Source organism: Solea solea, chromosome 3 (assembly GCF_958295425.1).
Source record: "Solea solea chromosome 3, fSolSol10.1, whole genome shotgun sequence".
NCBI lineage: Eukaryota > Metazoa > Chordata > Actinopteri > Pleuronectiformes > Soleidae > Solea > Solea solea.
This window is the reverse complement of record NC_081136.1, coordinates 34404792-34417387: the sequence shown is the minus strand read 5'-3', so window position 1 is coordinate 34417387 and position 12596 is coordinate 34404792. Positions and strand designations below refer to the sequence as shown.

General features: G+C 43.2%; 3 protein-coding genes across 3 annotated transcripts; 2 read left to right on the top strand and 1 right to left on the bottom strand.

Annotated features, from left to right (window-relative positions):
• Positions 1 to 1022: 1022 nt before the first annotated feature.
• Positions 1023 to 3576, bottom strand: LOC131456451 (4-galactosyl-N-acetylglucosaminide 3-alpha-L-fucosyltransferase 9-like). The gene is made up of 3 exons (XM_058624796.1): positions 3362 to 3576; positions 3174 to 3295; positions 1023 to 2158 (listed from the first exon to the last, which is right to left on the bottom strand). The coding sequence occupies exons 1-3, from the start codon at positions 3574 to 3576 to the stop codon at positions 1023 to 1025; spliced, it is 1473 nt and encodes a 490-aa protein (XP_058480779.1).
• Positions 3577 to 5930: 2354 nt separating this feature from the next.
• On the top strand, positions 5931 to 8665 carry LOC131456807 (4-galactosyl-N-acetylglucosaminide 3-alpha-L-fucosyltransferase 9-like). The gene is made up of 2 exons (XM_058625453.1): positions 5931 to 6406; positions 6942 to 8665. Exon 2 carries the CDS (start codon positions 6949 to 6951, stop codon positions 8092 to 8094), a length of 1146 nt encoding a protein of 381 aa, XP_058481436.1. The 5' UTR covers positions 5931 to 6406; positions 6942 to 6948; the 3' UTR covers positions 8095 to 8665.
• Positions 8666 to 9414: 749 nt separating this feature from the next.
• On the top strand, positions 9415 to 12268 carry LOC131456847 (4-galactosyl-N-acetylglucosaminide 3-alpha-L-fucosyltransferase 9-like). Its single transcript, XM_058625506.1, has 3 exons — positions 9415 to 9479; positions 10593 to 10673; positions 10986 to 12268. Exon 3 carries the CDS (start codon positions 10995 to 10997, stop codon positions 12075 to 12077), a length of 1083 nt encoding a protein of 360 aa, XP_058481489.1. The 5' UTR covers positions 9415 to 9479; positions 10593 to 10673; positions 10986 to 10994; the 3' UTR covers positions 12078 to 12268.
• Positions 12269 to 12596: the final 328 nt, after the last annotated feature.

Genomic DNA, 12596 nt, shown 5'->3' with positions numbered 1-12596 from the left:
CCTCCTGTAGGCAGCAACGATTCAATGATTTTTGAGTATTTAAGAGTCCTAAATATTAGTATAAAAACTCTAATAATTTAGTTGCAGATCATGGAATAATTGGTTATTATTGGGAGAAGCGAGGAGGCCCCAAAATGGGGCTTGGTCTGCTTGAAAATCCGGACTTTTGAAAGTGGTGGTGTCAAAGAAAATCCACCGTGGCTTTAAGCCATGTTAAGAAGGTGCAGTGAATCGTCTAAGCTATGTATGTCCAGACCCACATGTCATCCAAGAACCTGACATAATGATAAAGTGGCTTTTTGGAGCAGGTGTGTAGTGCTGATTGTTCCCATTGTTCTGTTTTTAATGTTCCTGAATGTCAGTACAGAGGCCATCTATGTCCACAGTGAACAGGAAGGAGTCTGGAGGAAAGGATAGTTGTTTTAATTCATGTAGGCACACTCACTCAGTTCTGGGACGTGTCCTTTGCCACAAGGTGGCGCCAGAGTCCTTCCTATTAAAGTTGAAGTAAATTTACCAAACATCACGTGTATATGACTTCCCCCTCGACAGTCAACAGTTGTCTTGTTTAAATGGTTAAATAGATACTTTTCCCTCTTAACCACACCCCTCAACAAAAGATGGATACATGTAAGTCACTAACATTCCTTCCATGCATACCTACGATCACAGTGAAAGACATAGCGTGTGTCCCTCTTGTGTACATTCTACCACCATAATAATAAAAAAAAAAAACTGCTTTTATTCTGATTTTAATGTGTGATATTTGGAAATACGTCACAGTTCCACTTGAAAAGGAAAGAAAAACGGGTCTAATTTTGTGACTTCTGCACAATTATTGCTGCTTTATATAAAATGAATCATAACTTTGACTCGACAAACACATAAGAAGATGAACCCCACACACACACACACACACACATTTTTTAAAGCCTGAATATGTGACCTATAAACACACCCCTCCAGGATGTCCAGGAGTTGTATATTATTCCCAAGGCAATTTATCATGGGTGCACTACGGGTTAACCCCAGTGCCACTTTTTAAGCGTTAGAAAAGCTTGGTACCTTCTGTTTTGTTGTAAGTAAGCGCATGTTCTGCAGGCGTGTGTTTTACCAAACTCTGCACTTTTAACTTTATACTTTTTGGTCCAGTCAAAGTATTTCATATATTCATCATCATCACCTTGGTCGAGGTAAAGTAGCCTGTCTGCCAGCTGCTTTGCTGTGGGGAAGTCATTGACATGAATGAAAGAATCACCTGGGACATTGTCCTCATAGTTTTGCCTCGGAGGGCCCAGAGTAACGGGTACAGTTCCTAAGTTCATAGCGTTGAAGAACTTCTCTGTAATGTAGTCTTTGTGCACAGAGTTTTCAAAGGCCAGGTAAAATTTACAACTGGATACTATGTGATCATATTCTTTACGATTGATTCGTTTTCCAAAAGCTCGTCCATAAACACTTATATTCACATGTTTTTTCAATTCATTGTAGAACTGAACTCGTCTAAGATTTGGGTTCCAGTGGCTCACAATCCAACAGACCAGCTTGTCCTTTGGTGGCACTTGGAAAGTCTCCTCTCCAGATGCTCGTGGCTCCAAATGTCCATAAGGCACAGGGATGTTTGAATCGAGGTGATAACTGCAGGTCAAGTTGAATAATTCATCAATGTGAGGGACTTGCTGTGTGAATGTTGGTGACTCCATGTTAAACCACACCCACTTCTGGAACCAGGGACGAGGATCTTTTGGCAAGTTGTCCCGTCTGATGTCCCTGTGGTGGATGAGAACGCCATGGGCTTTATCATAGAGAGACTTGTCCGCCGTCAAGAGGCATCTTTTGACGTTGTATGTGTCGCAGCTGAGATCAAACTTAGAGCCAAACGGCCAGAACCAGACCAAGACAACAGTGTCAGGCTCAGCGTCCTCCTGGATCTTCTGGATGACAGTTGGGTCGATCTGCGGCTCTGAGGAACAGTTGGGGTTCGCTCCCTGCTCCACTGCGTCCACTGGACACTGACAAGAGTGGTTACTTCTCTCCGTGTGAAAGGCAAAAGTGGGGAAGTTGACATCAGGCTTGTAATAAATGAAGAAAAATCCAGCGAAGCACAACACCATGATGCAGCTGAAGGCAAACGTGCGCATGGAAGTCGTCTGACCGCCTGTGAGGAGCATGATTCACCTGTGGAGAGAAAAAAGATGTAACCAATGAATTGTGTGACACGTTTGTGTAAGATTTTAAAAGCTTGCCATTTTTTTCATTCATTCATTCATCTTCTACCACTTTATCCTCCACATGAGGGTCGCAGAGGGCACTGGTGCCAATCCCAGCTGACATACGTTATTCTGTAGGCGGTGACGTTGCCTCACACATAACTGACTACAGGGGTTCAGCTTCAGAGATGCCTCGTCATGGTATAATGCAAATACTCATTCAAATCATGCCTCGTCATGGTATAATGCAAATACTCATTCAAATCATCTGTCACTGCTGTAAGTATTGCAAATGTGTGTGTGGAGCAGTGGTAAGCGAGGAGCTTGTTTGCAAAAACTAATTTCCACTAGACTTAAACATATCGACTTTTTAACTAAGTAAAAGTAAAGTATTTATATTGGGCTACTTGTGCATTCAGTCAGTCCATAGTTACTTAGTAGCATAGTTTTTTTTCAGACATCCTGGACAATTAGATAGCACTGACGCATACGTGAGATTTTAGCCAGAAATAGGAACCAAAATTCTCACCTTGATGAAGTGAAACGCTGCAGCATTCAGTGAGTCCTCTTCTCCCGTTCTGTCATTGACAGATAATGGGTCATCCTCGATGAAACATTTATTTGTTACAAACTCACGACAGTGGTTGACGCATTCAACCAGTTTTCCAATTATGTCCTTAGCCACACCTTTGGAACGCAAACACTAATGTGGTTCAGGCCAGCTTTCCTAAGCAGCCTGATGAAAATAAAGCCTTTGCTGGGCTTTTTTTCCACAGTGGCTGTGGTGTTGAGCGTCCAGCTCAGGTCTGATGTGACCTGCAGTCCCAGGATTTTGTAGCTGTCAGCCCTCTCCACCTCAGTCCCTTTGATGAGCGAGGTTTCTTCCTGCAATCGGTGATTATCTCTTTGGTTTTGTCCGTGTTTAGGATGAGGTCGTTTTCCTCATTCATCAGCGTCCTGTACCCCGACTTGTCCCCCCCTTGATGAGCCCCAGGATGGTGGTATCATCAGCATATTTAATGATGATGATGGTGTTGCCCTGGTTGGAGACACAGTCATGAGTGTACAGGGTGAAGAGTTTGGGGCTGAGGCAGCAACCCTGTGGGGGACCCTGTGTCTGACTCCACAGACACCCGTCCTCCCACACTCACCACCTGTGGTCTTTCTGTCTGGAAGTCCAGAATCCAATAACAGGTGGGAGTAGGGACAGGATCAGCTTGCCCGTGCAGATGGTGTTGAACGCAGAACTGTTGTCCAGGAAGAGCATCCTGGCATATGTTCTGCTACTTTCCAGGTGCTGCAGGGCAACGTAGTTGGGGTCAAAGAGTCCAAATTGACTGCGCTCTCTCAGCTGTAGTAAGGTCATTTAATGCTGGAAATCATTTATCATCTATCATTTAGAGCTGTGAAAGGAGGACAAGCATCACATCGTTTGATCACCACTTTCTTCATCACACACGCCAGATCAGCTGAGATGCAGTGTTACTTTTGGCAGCTACTAAGATTTCTTCTTTGTCTTAGTTTTAGTTATTTTGGGCATTTGATTAATAGTTAAAGTAAAAATCAGTTCCTGAGCCTGAGTCAGCGGTTAATTTCAATTGGACAGGCCGAGCCAACGCTGTTCACCTCCGACACTGTTGATGCCAAACTATGAACACGTAGCAAGACCTACATCAAGATGTTTGGTCTGGGCGCACACAATTGGCAATTCCCTCTGCATGCAATAGGATATCGCTATAACCAAGCAACCAAGAAGGAGACGTAGTCAGAGCGACAGAAAGCAGTCCATTCAGAGTCATGGTATATTGCAAATACTCATTCAAATCATCTGTGCTTCTGTCACTGCTGTAAGTATTGCAAATGTGTGTGGAGCAGTGGTAAGCGAGGAGCTTGTTTGCACGGGCAAGTGTTTCCATGGGCAAGTGTTCCGCGTATGGAGTGTTTGATGGAGAGATTCCTGTGTAAGCCAACAAATGTTACGGTAATGGAGATTTACATCTAGATTGCTAGGCTAATAAATATGTCCTATTTTGACACAGGAGTCACATTTTCAAATTCTCAATGACTCCTTTCTCTCATTGAGTGCCTTTTAAAAATGCCATTCTGCGACACAGACAATGTTGTATTTCAAGTTCTGAGCCAGCGTTTAATTTCAACAGGACATGCCGAGGCGTGTAATGTCACTCTCTGTTTGTGTGTTTGCGGTGGAGCAGACAGCAGTCTCACACAAACACTGTGGCGTTACTCCACCCTGCTCACATGTATGTATGTAAGCATTGTTGATGCTGACAATGGTTCCTCCTCCTGTTTGCATATCATTGTTCAAATACATGTTTCGTTTGAACCCTGCTGCAACAACAAAACTTAATGCGTGTCAACACTCTCAAGACACTCACAAAAGTGGTTTCATCAAATGCTAAATGTTGTTTGCCTCCGAGTAAAGATATACAAATGTGAAATAAGAAACTTAAACGAACGATGAATTTAGTTTCTTTTACGGTCATTATTTAAGGTTGACGCTCAGAGCCTGTCTCTCAGAAAAGGAAAGATACTCATGAATTTACAGGAACTTAATGGGAGAGAGAGTGTTGGAGCTTCTTCCCCTATGAGTTTTTCTTTCATTCAGTGTGAGAGAACACTGGTCCATGTTTAAGACCGTTTGTAATACAGAGGCGAGGAACAAGTTCCAGACTGATTAGCAGGTGGCTTCTTAAGGCCCGCCCACAAACAAAAAAACCACAGTGCAAAAGAACTAGTGAGGGAGCACAAAGAACTAGTGAGGGATCGCAAAGAACTAGCGAGGGAGCGCAAAAGAACTAGTGAGGGATCGCAAAGAACTAGCGAGGGAGTGCAAAAGAACTAGTGAGGGAGCGCAAAGAACTAGCAAGGGAGTGCAAAAGAACTAGTGAGGGAGCGCAAAGAACTAGTGAGGGAGCGCAAAGAACTAGCGAGGGAGCGCAAAAGAACTAGTGAGGGAGCGAGGGAGCGCAAAGAACTAGCAAGGGAGCGCAAAGAACGAGTGAGGGAGCGCAATGACGAGTGTATTTGCAAACAATAAAATACAATGTTTTTGAATGATTTAATCCATTTTTTTTGCTTCTTAAAAAGTGTTGTTTGAAAATATTAGAGCTGCAACTACCGATTATTTTCATAATCGATTAATCTGCCGATTATTTTCTCAATTAATCGATTAATCGCCTGGTATTCAGAATATCAGGAAACCTTAAAAAATTTGTCAAGCTCGGTGTTCATCAAACCTGGAAATGATGATGTTCTCAAATGTCTTGTTTTGTCCCCAAACCAAAATGATTGATTTGAATGATTTCTTTGTGATCCGGAGCAAAGACATGAAGAAAATATACACATTTAAGAAGCTTAAACAATCGGAAATCTTGTTTTAATCATGAAGAAAAGCATCCAACCAAATATTCGATTATCAAAATAGTTGCCGGTTAATTTTAGTAATCGATTAAGACAGCCGCTCTGTTAATCTACAATAAACTGGGCTTTGAACCGCACATTGATGCTGTATGTAAAAATAAAAGCACACATATGTGTTTTTATGACCACGTTTTACTGAATCTGTTTTAACCTTGTCCTTTATCTGCAGCAACATTGCCGGAACAGCCCTGAACTCTATCAGTTCAGGTGTTCAAGAAAGAAAGAAAGAAAGAAAGAAAGAAAGAAAGAAGCAACATAGATCTTAGCTGTCAGGGCGGTCAGGGGGCGCTCGGTCACACATTAACATCAAGTTAATGTGTGACAGGGCGCTGTCAACCATATTGCTTCCTTGTGGAACAATAAAAAATGTAAATACCACGCAACTTGAACCTTGAATGTTTGTGTTGTGTTTTAATGTCATAGCCTGCTTTTAAATGAGTGCTATAAAGCAGGATTTCGTAGTCCTCTTTTGTGGCACAGACTCCGAAAACCACTGACAATTATACGTCGGTGTGCCATGAACACGATGCCGGAGTCAGATTTTGTGATTGTATTTGCAAATGAAACACAATGACTCGCCTGTGTTTGCTTCCTCCCCCCTACCTTATCACCTGTCACAATAACCTTTCCCCACATCCTGGCTCTGTGTTTGACACGCTCACACTCGGACTCAGAGAATGTGAAGAGGACACATAGTTGTGAATGCATTTAAAGGATCTGGATCAGAGGGAGTGTAAAGGTGCAAGGTTGTCAAGGTGAGACTGCAGGTGCCTATTTTTTATTACAGTGCAGTCAACATTTCTTCTCAAATGTACTGAACAAAGCTATGAATAAACTTAATAATTCCATGTTCCAGAGACTGAAAAGCTGTTCTTGAAACGAAAGGTTGGGCAATATATATGTTTTTCAGAGCAAAGTGAAAATCACTGTTATTTCTGTTTTATTTCTGCTGTTTTTTCGTTACCTTCTGTGATACTTTACCATTTTATTTTTTTGCTCTTTTGGGATTTACTAATGTTTTCCTTAAATGTTATAAATTCTGCAGACATTTCCTTCACTATAGTTACACGCCCTCCCTGTGTTGCGTACATGTCAAAGGTTTCTTTTTATTAACACAGGAAGACTTACCACTGTTTACCCTTCAGAACGCTCAATGTGTAAATGAACAGCACCAAAATAAGCAGTTGAGACTGAATTTAATTACATTTGAAATGGGCTTGTCCATTGGAGAGAAGACAAAACACAAATGAGTGATTACAGGTTCTGCCTATGCTTGTTTTCTCTCCACAGGTGAATCATGTCCCTCGCAGGCGGTCAGATGACTTTCTTGCCCAAGTTTGTCTTCAGCTGCATCATGGTGTTGTGTTTCGCTGGACTTTTCTTCATTTATTACAAGCCTCATATCAACTTCCCCACTTTTACCGTTCACACGGAGAGAGGTGACCACTCTTGTCAGTGTCCAGTGGACGCAGTGGAGCAGAGATCGAACCCCAACTGTTCCTCAGAGCCGCAGATCGACCCAACTGTCGTCCAGAAGATCCAGGAGGGCGCTGAGCCCGACACTGTTGTCTTGGTCTGGTTCTGGCCGTTTGGCTTTCAGTTTGATCTCAGCTGCGACACATACAACGTCAAAAGATGCGTCTTGACGGCGGACAAGGCTCTCTATGATGAAGCCCATGGTGTTCTCATCCACCACAGGGACATCAGAGGGGACAACTTGCCAAAAGATCCTCGTCCCTGGTTCCAGAAGTGGGTGTGGTTTAACATGGAGTCACCAGCAAACACACAGCAAGTATCTCACATTGATGAATTATTCAACTTGACCTGCAGTTATCGCCTGGATTCAAACATCCCTGTGCCTTATGGACATTTGGAGTCACGAGCATCTGGAGAGGAGACTTTCCAAGTGCCACCAAAGGACAAGCTGGTCTGTTGGATTGTGAGCAACTGGAACCCAAATCATAGACGAGTTGAGTTCTACAATGAATTGAAAAAACATGTGACTATAACTGTTTATGGGAAAGCTTTTGGAAAACCAGTCAATGGTGAAGAATATAATCACATTGTGTCCAGTTGTAAATTTTACCTGGCCTTTGAAAACTCTGTGTACAAAGACTACATTACAGAGAAGTTGTTCCTTCCTATGAAATTAGGAGCTTTACCCGTTACTCTGGGCCCTACAAGGCAAAACTATGAGGACCATGTCCCAGGTGATTCTTTCATTCATGTCGATGACTTCTCCACCGCAAAGCAGCTGGCAGACAGGCTACTTTACCTCGACCGAAATGATACTGAATATATGAAATACTTTGACTGGACAAAAAGGTATCAAACTAAACTGTCAGCGCTTGGTCGAGAACACGCCTGCGAAACATGTCGCTTCTTACAACAACACGGAAGGTACCAAGCTTTTCGAAATCTTAAAAAGTGGTACTGGGCTTAAAAAACAAAAAAGGTCAAAGCCAAAGCAGTCGTCCCTCCACGTGATTTCACGTCAAGTCAGTGCGGTGGAAACCCTCAAGTGCAAATCACAATGCAAGTGTGTATGTCTTTAGTTATGTGTTGTTTTCCTCTGTGTGGTGGTGATTTGCACTCCAGGGCCACCGTACCTTTATTTCTACACACAATACCTCAGTTGTAGAAAATACATAAATAAAATAAAGAAAAGGCCAGTATACATACATATATATTTATATATATATATATATATATATACATGTATATGTATATGTATATCCTATGAAAATGTCAGTAAATAATGGTCAAATATGAGCTGTTGTATTTATACGAGTGAAGGTTTGCTTGAACTCCATGTGTATCTACCTCACCACCTCTCCTCTGTGCCCCATTTTCCTTTTCACCCCAACCTGTCTAGGCAGGTCAGATGGCCGCAACATCTTTAAGTCTGGTTCTTCCTGTTAAAAGGGAGGTTTTTTTGTTTTTATTTTCTGCTCTCCACTGATGCTTAAATGTTGGATTTTGGCGCTCTACAAATAAAATTGAATTGAACTATACGACAAGTTTGTTCGGAATCGTCTGTTAATCACAGGCCGCCTGGCTTCAGCGAGCGAGACGGTGAGCGGACAAATGCGGCAAACCTTGTAACTTCCAGCTTCTCTGGGCGAGATGACACGTAATGATTGTCTGAAAGGCGGAAAAAAAACCCGAAACACTTTACGATCGCCGGCATTGTAAAAATATACACGACACGGGACGTTTGTTATCCATCTCAGTGCCGTGCAGAGTTTGCAAAGTGAACTGGAGAAACAGTTATCGGTCCACTGTGTGTTATTTGCTCGGCTATATAACCCATTGACGTTTGTCCATATTGTAAACTATAACCTGCTCTTTACGTAAATGATTGTGGTGGACATCCTGGTACAATATTTGACAATCACACCCACCCTAAGGGAGGGGTTCTGAGTTTAGAAGATGGGTTTTCTTTGGCTCTGAATTTATTTGAATTTTATTTAAACGGTCATGGAGATACGACAGAGAAGCAGACTAGAGTGTTCTTTCGGTCCCATCAACCACAAACTCCTGAGGTACAAAGTACAACGTTATGTGACCGAGCTGCCGGGCAGCACACGAGAGAAAGCATCATCTTCCCCTTGACTTGAGTGTAAAAACAGCCAACCTTTGGAGAGGATTCCTCCGCCCATTTCCACTCCCACTGCCGCCAGGTGCTCACCTGATTCCACTCACTCTCAATCAAGACCAAGCTTTTATCAACGGCCCATTGCCGTTGTTTGTCTCACAATGACACGGACCTAGTGTGACATGCTACTGCGCCTCAGATCCACGCCGAAGGTTACAAGCAAAAAAAAGGTGATTGTCTGAGGTTGTATTGGTTGGTTGTCTCTTGATTGTGTCTGTATGCCCGGCCAGTTTAGACAATATTGATGTTAATGAAATGCCGTTTTGCCTCAGACTCAGTAAGGATTTTCAATTGTGTGTCATGTTCATCTTCAGGCCTTAAAGAATGTGTTGTTGAGTCAAAGTTATGATTAATATTATGTCCTTTTTTTTTTTTTGTGCAGAAGTTCCAAAATGAGCCAAGCGAACTTTGAACTGTGACGTATTCACAAATTTAACAAATTCAATCCGATTTCTTTTAAAGATTTTGAGATGGATTCACTTCTTGCTCAGGTGTGGGTAGCTGCCCCCTGAAACTGCACAGTATTTTTACTTTTTTATTAATTAAACGCCGTAAAAGGGTTAGGGTAAACCGAAAACTGGTAAAGACGAAATCTAAGCAGCTGCCAAAAGTAACCACAGATCTGACCAAAGATGGTGTGGTTAAGAAAACGATTAATCAAGGCAAATTAGGTGATTCCTGTCATACTTTCACAGATCTCACTGATAGATTTCCTGGTGGTGATGAAAAGGAGCCTGAATCCAACCGTTCAATAACTTTAGATCCTTTAGATCTAAAGTTTTAGACCTCACCGAGTTTGAGGGTGATCGCATGAAAGCTCTAGGACAAGTTCGTTCAAATACCATTGGTGCGCGTTGGTGTTCAAATCCAACACCGGGATTGACGCGGTTGCGGAAATCCGTGAGTTCTGGCTCTATGTTCATGTCCTCCAAAAATCATTTTGAGAGACTTGCACCCTCCGCTGTTGAGCGGGTCGTCTTTCAACTTGAAGGTTGTGGGTTCCAAAGGTTCAGGCTCCGCTAGTCTACGCGCCGATATGTCCTTGGGCAAGACCCTGAACCCCACATGCTGCACATAGATGAACGTTAGAGCGATCGACACTAGAAAAGCGCTTTTATGAATACAGACCATTTACTGTTTAAGTTCCATAATTAAGTTAATCGGGAAAAACCCGGTTTGCTTTCTTTATGTAAAACGTATAAAATGTGTTAGCCTCATCACATCCCATTGTAAATGATTGTTCTGTATTATATTCTGGTAAAATAACTGTCACTCATTCTCAGCCTCTCAGAAAGAGAAGAGGACTCACAGGAGCTGGATCAGAGGGAGCCTCTCTGCTTTTTGGGAGGTTTTTTGTCTTCAAGGTGAGAATTCTGCGTCCTCTTTTCTTTCCGACTAAAGTCTTATGTTTCAGTCGTTGTTTCTTTCTTTATAGCACTTTAATATTTGAACGGCCCGCAGTAACCTTTATGGGTGGCAGCCGTGTCGCAAATGATCAACAAACTGCCAAAAACTGCAGCTTTTCAGAATTGCGAAGATGTTGAAAGTATTTCTGAGGACCTGTTTGCAGTCCACCTGCGCTGCCTATGCCACGGTATTTTATCTGAACCGACAGCTTGTGCATGTGCTTGTGTGTTGGTAAAAACTGTCGTGTGTGTGATCTTCTGTCTCTGCAGAGGTGAGCCATGTCGTGTCCGTTCAGCCAGATGACTCTCCTGCGCAGGGTCGCCCTCCGCTGCGTCGTGGTGTCGTGTTTCGCTGGATTCTTCTTCATGTATTACAAGCCCGACATCAGCTTCCCCAGTTTTGACGTCTACATGAAGAGGGACAATCGCTCAAAGCAGCACGCCAACGCGACGGACGTCCAGGAGGGCGCTGAGCCCGACACTGTTGTGTTAATCTGGATGTGGCCGTTTGGCTTTAAGCTTAATCTCAGCTGCGACACATACAACGTCAAAAGATGCCTCTTGACGGCGGACAAGTCTCTCTATGATAAAGCCCATGGTGTTCTCATCCACCACAGGGACATCAGAGGGGACAACTTGCCAAAAGATCCTCGTCCCTGGTTCCAAAAGTGGGTGTGGTTTAACATGGAATCACCTTCGAACTCGCACGATATCCCTCACATCGACGAGTTATTCAACTTGACCTGTAATTACCGCCTGGATTCAAACATCCCTGTGCCTTATGGACATCTGGAGCCACGAGTATCTGGAGAGGAGACTTTGCAAGTGCCACCAAAGGACAAGCTGGTCTGTTGGATTGTGAGCAACTGGCACGTGCAATTCAGAAGAGTTCAGTTCTACAACGAGTTGAAGAAACACGTGAACGTCTCCGTTTACGGGAAAGCCTTCGAGCAGCCCACGAGCGAGGAAGAATACGATCGCATCGTGTCCGGATGTAAATTTTACCTGGCCTTTGAAAACTCTGTGCACCAAGATTACATTTCAGACAAGTTGTACCGCCCTATGATTTTGGGAACCGTGCCAGTTACTCTGGGGCCCCCGAGGCAGAACTACGAGGACCACGTCCCAGCGGACTCTTTCATTCACGTCGAGGACTTCCGCACAGCAAAGCAGCTGGCAGAGCGGCTGCTCGACCTCGACCGAAATGATGACGAGTATATGAGATACTTTGACTGGAGGAAGAGGTTTGACGTTACGAGGGCAGACTTTGGTCGAACACATGCCTGCAGGACATGCACGTACCTGCAGAAAAACAGAGGCTACCAAGCTTGTCGGAATCTTAAAGAGTGGTACTGGGGTTAATGCTGCAGGGTTTGCTACCGATGCTCAGAGGGGTTCTTCTGTCTTTGGTCTGTTTTTCAACAGCATAAACTCAACCAGTAAAGGATGGATTTTTGTTGAAATTGCCGAATGTGTTGACTCTGTATTTGTTCATTGTGGTGGAATAATGCGCTCAATAATAAAGTGGCGGGACTGGCACTCGTCTAATTCAAGTTACCTTTTTTCGTTTTCATTTGTACAGTTTTAGTTCACGAGGGACAACTTTTTGGGGTTTAGACACTTTTTATTTTGAGCACAGAAGGTGTTTGCAGTCTGCCTCCTGAAACTGTGCCGTATTTTTACTTTAATCATTAATCAAACATCTAAAATAACTAAAACTTTATCATCTATCATTGACTCATCTAAAGGCAAAGAAGAAATCCTATGGTCCCAGCTCGGTTTAGGTTAGTTTTCCACGACTGAAACTGCCGTTTTCCATGTCACACACACACACACACACACACACACACACACACACACACACACATACACACACACACA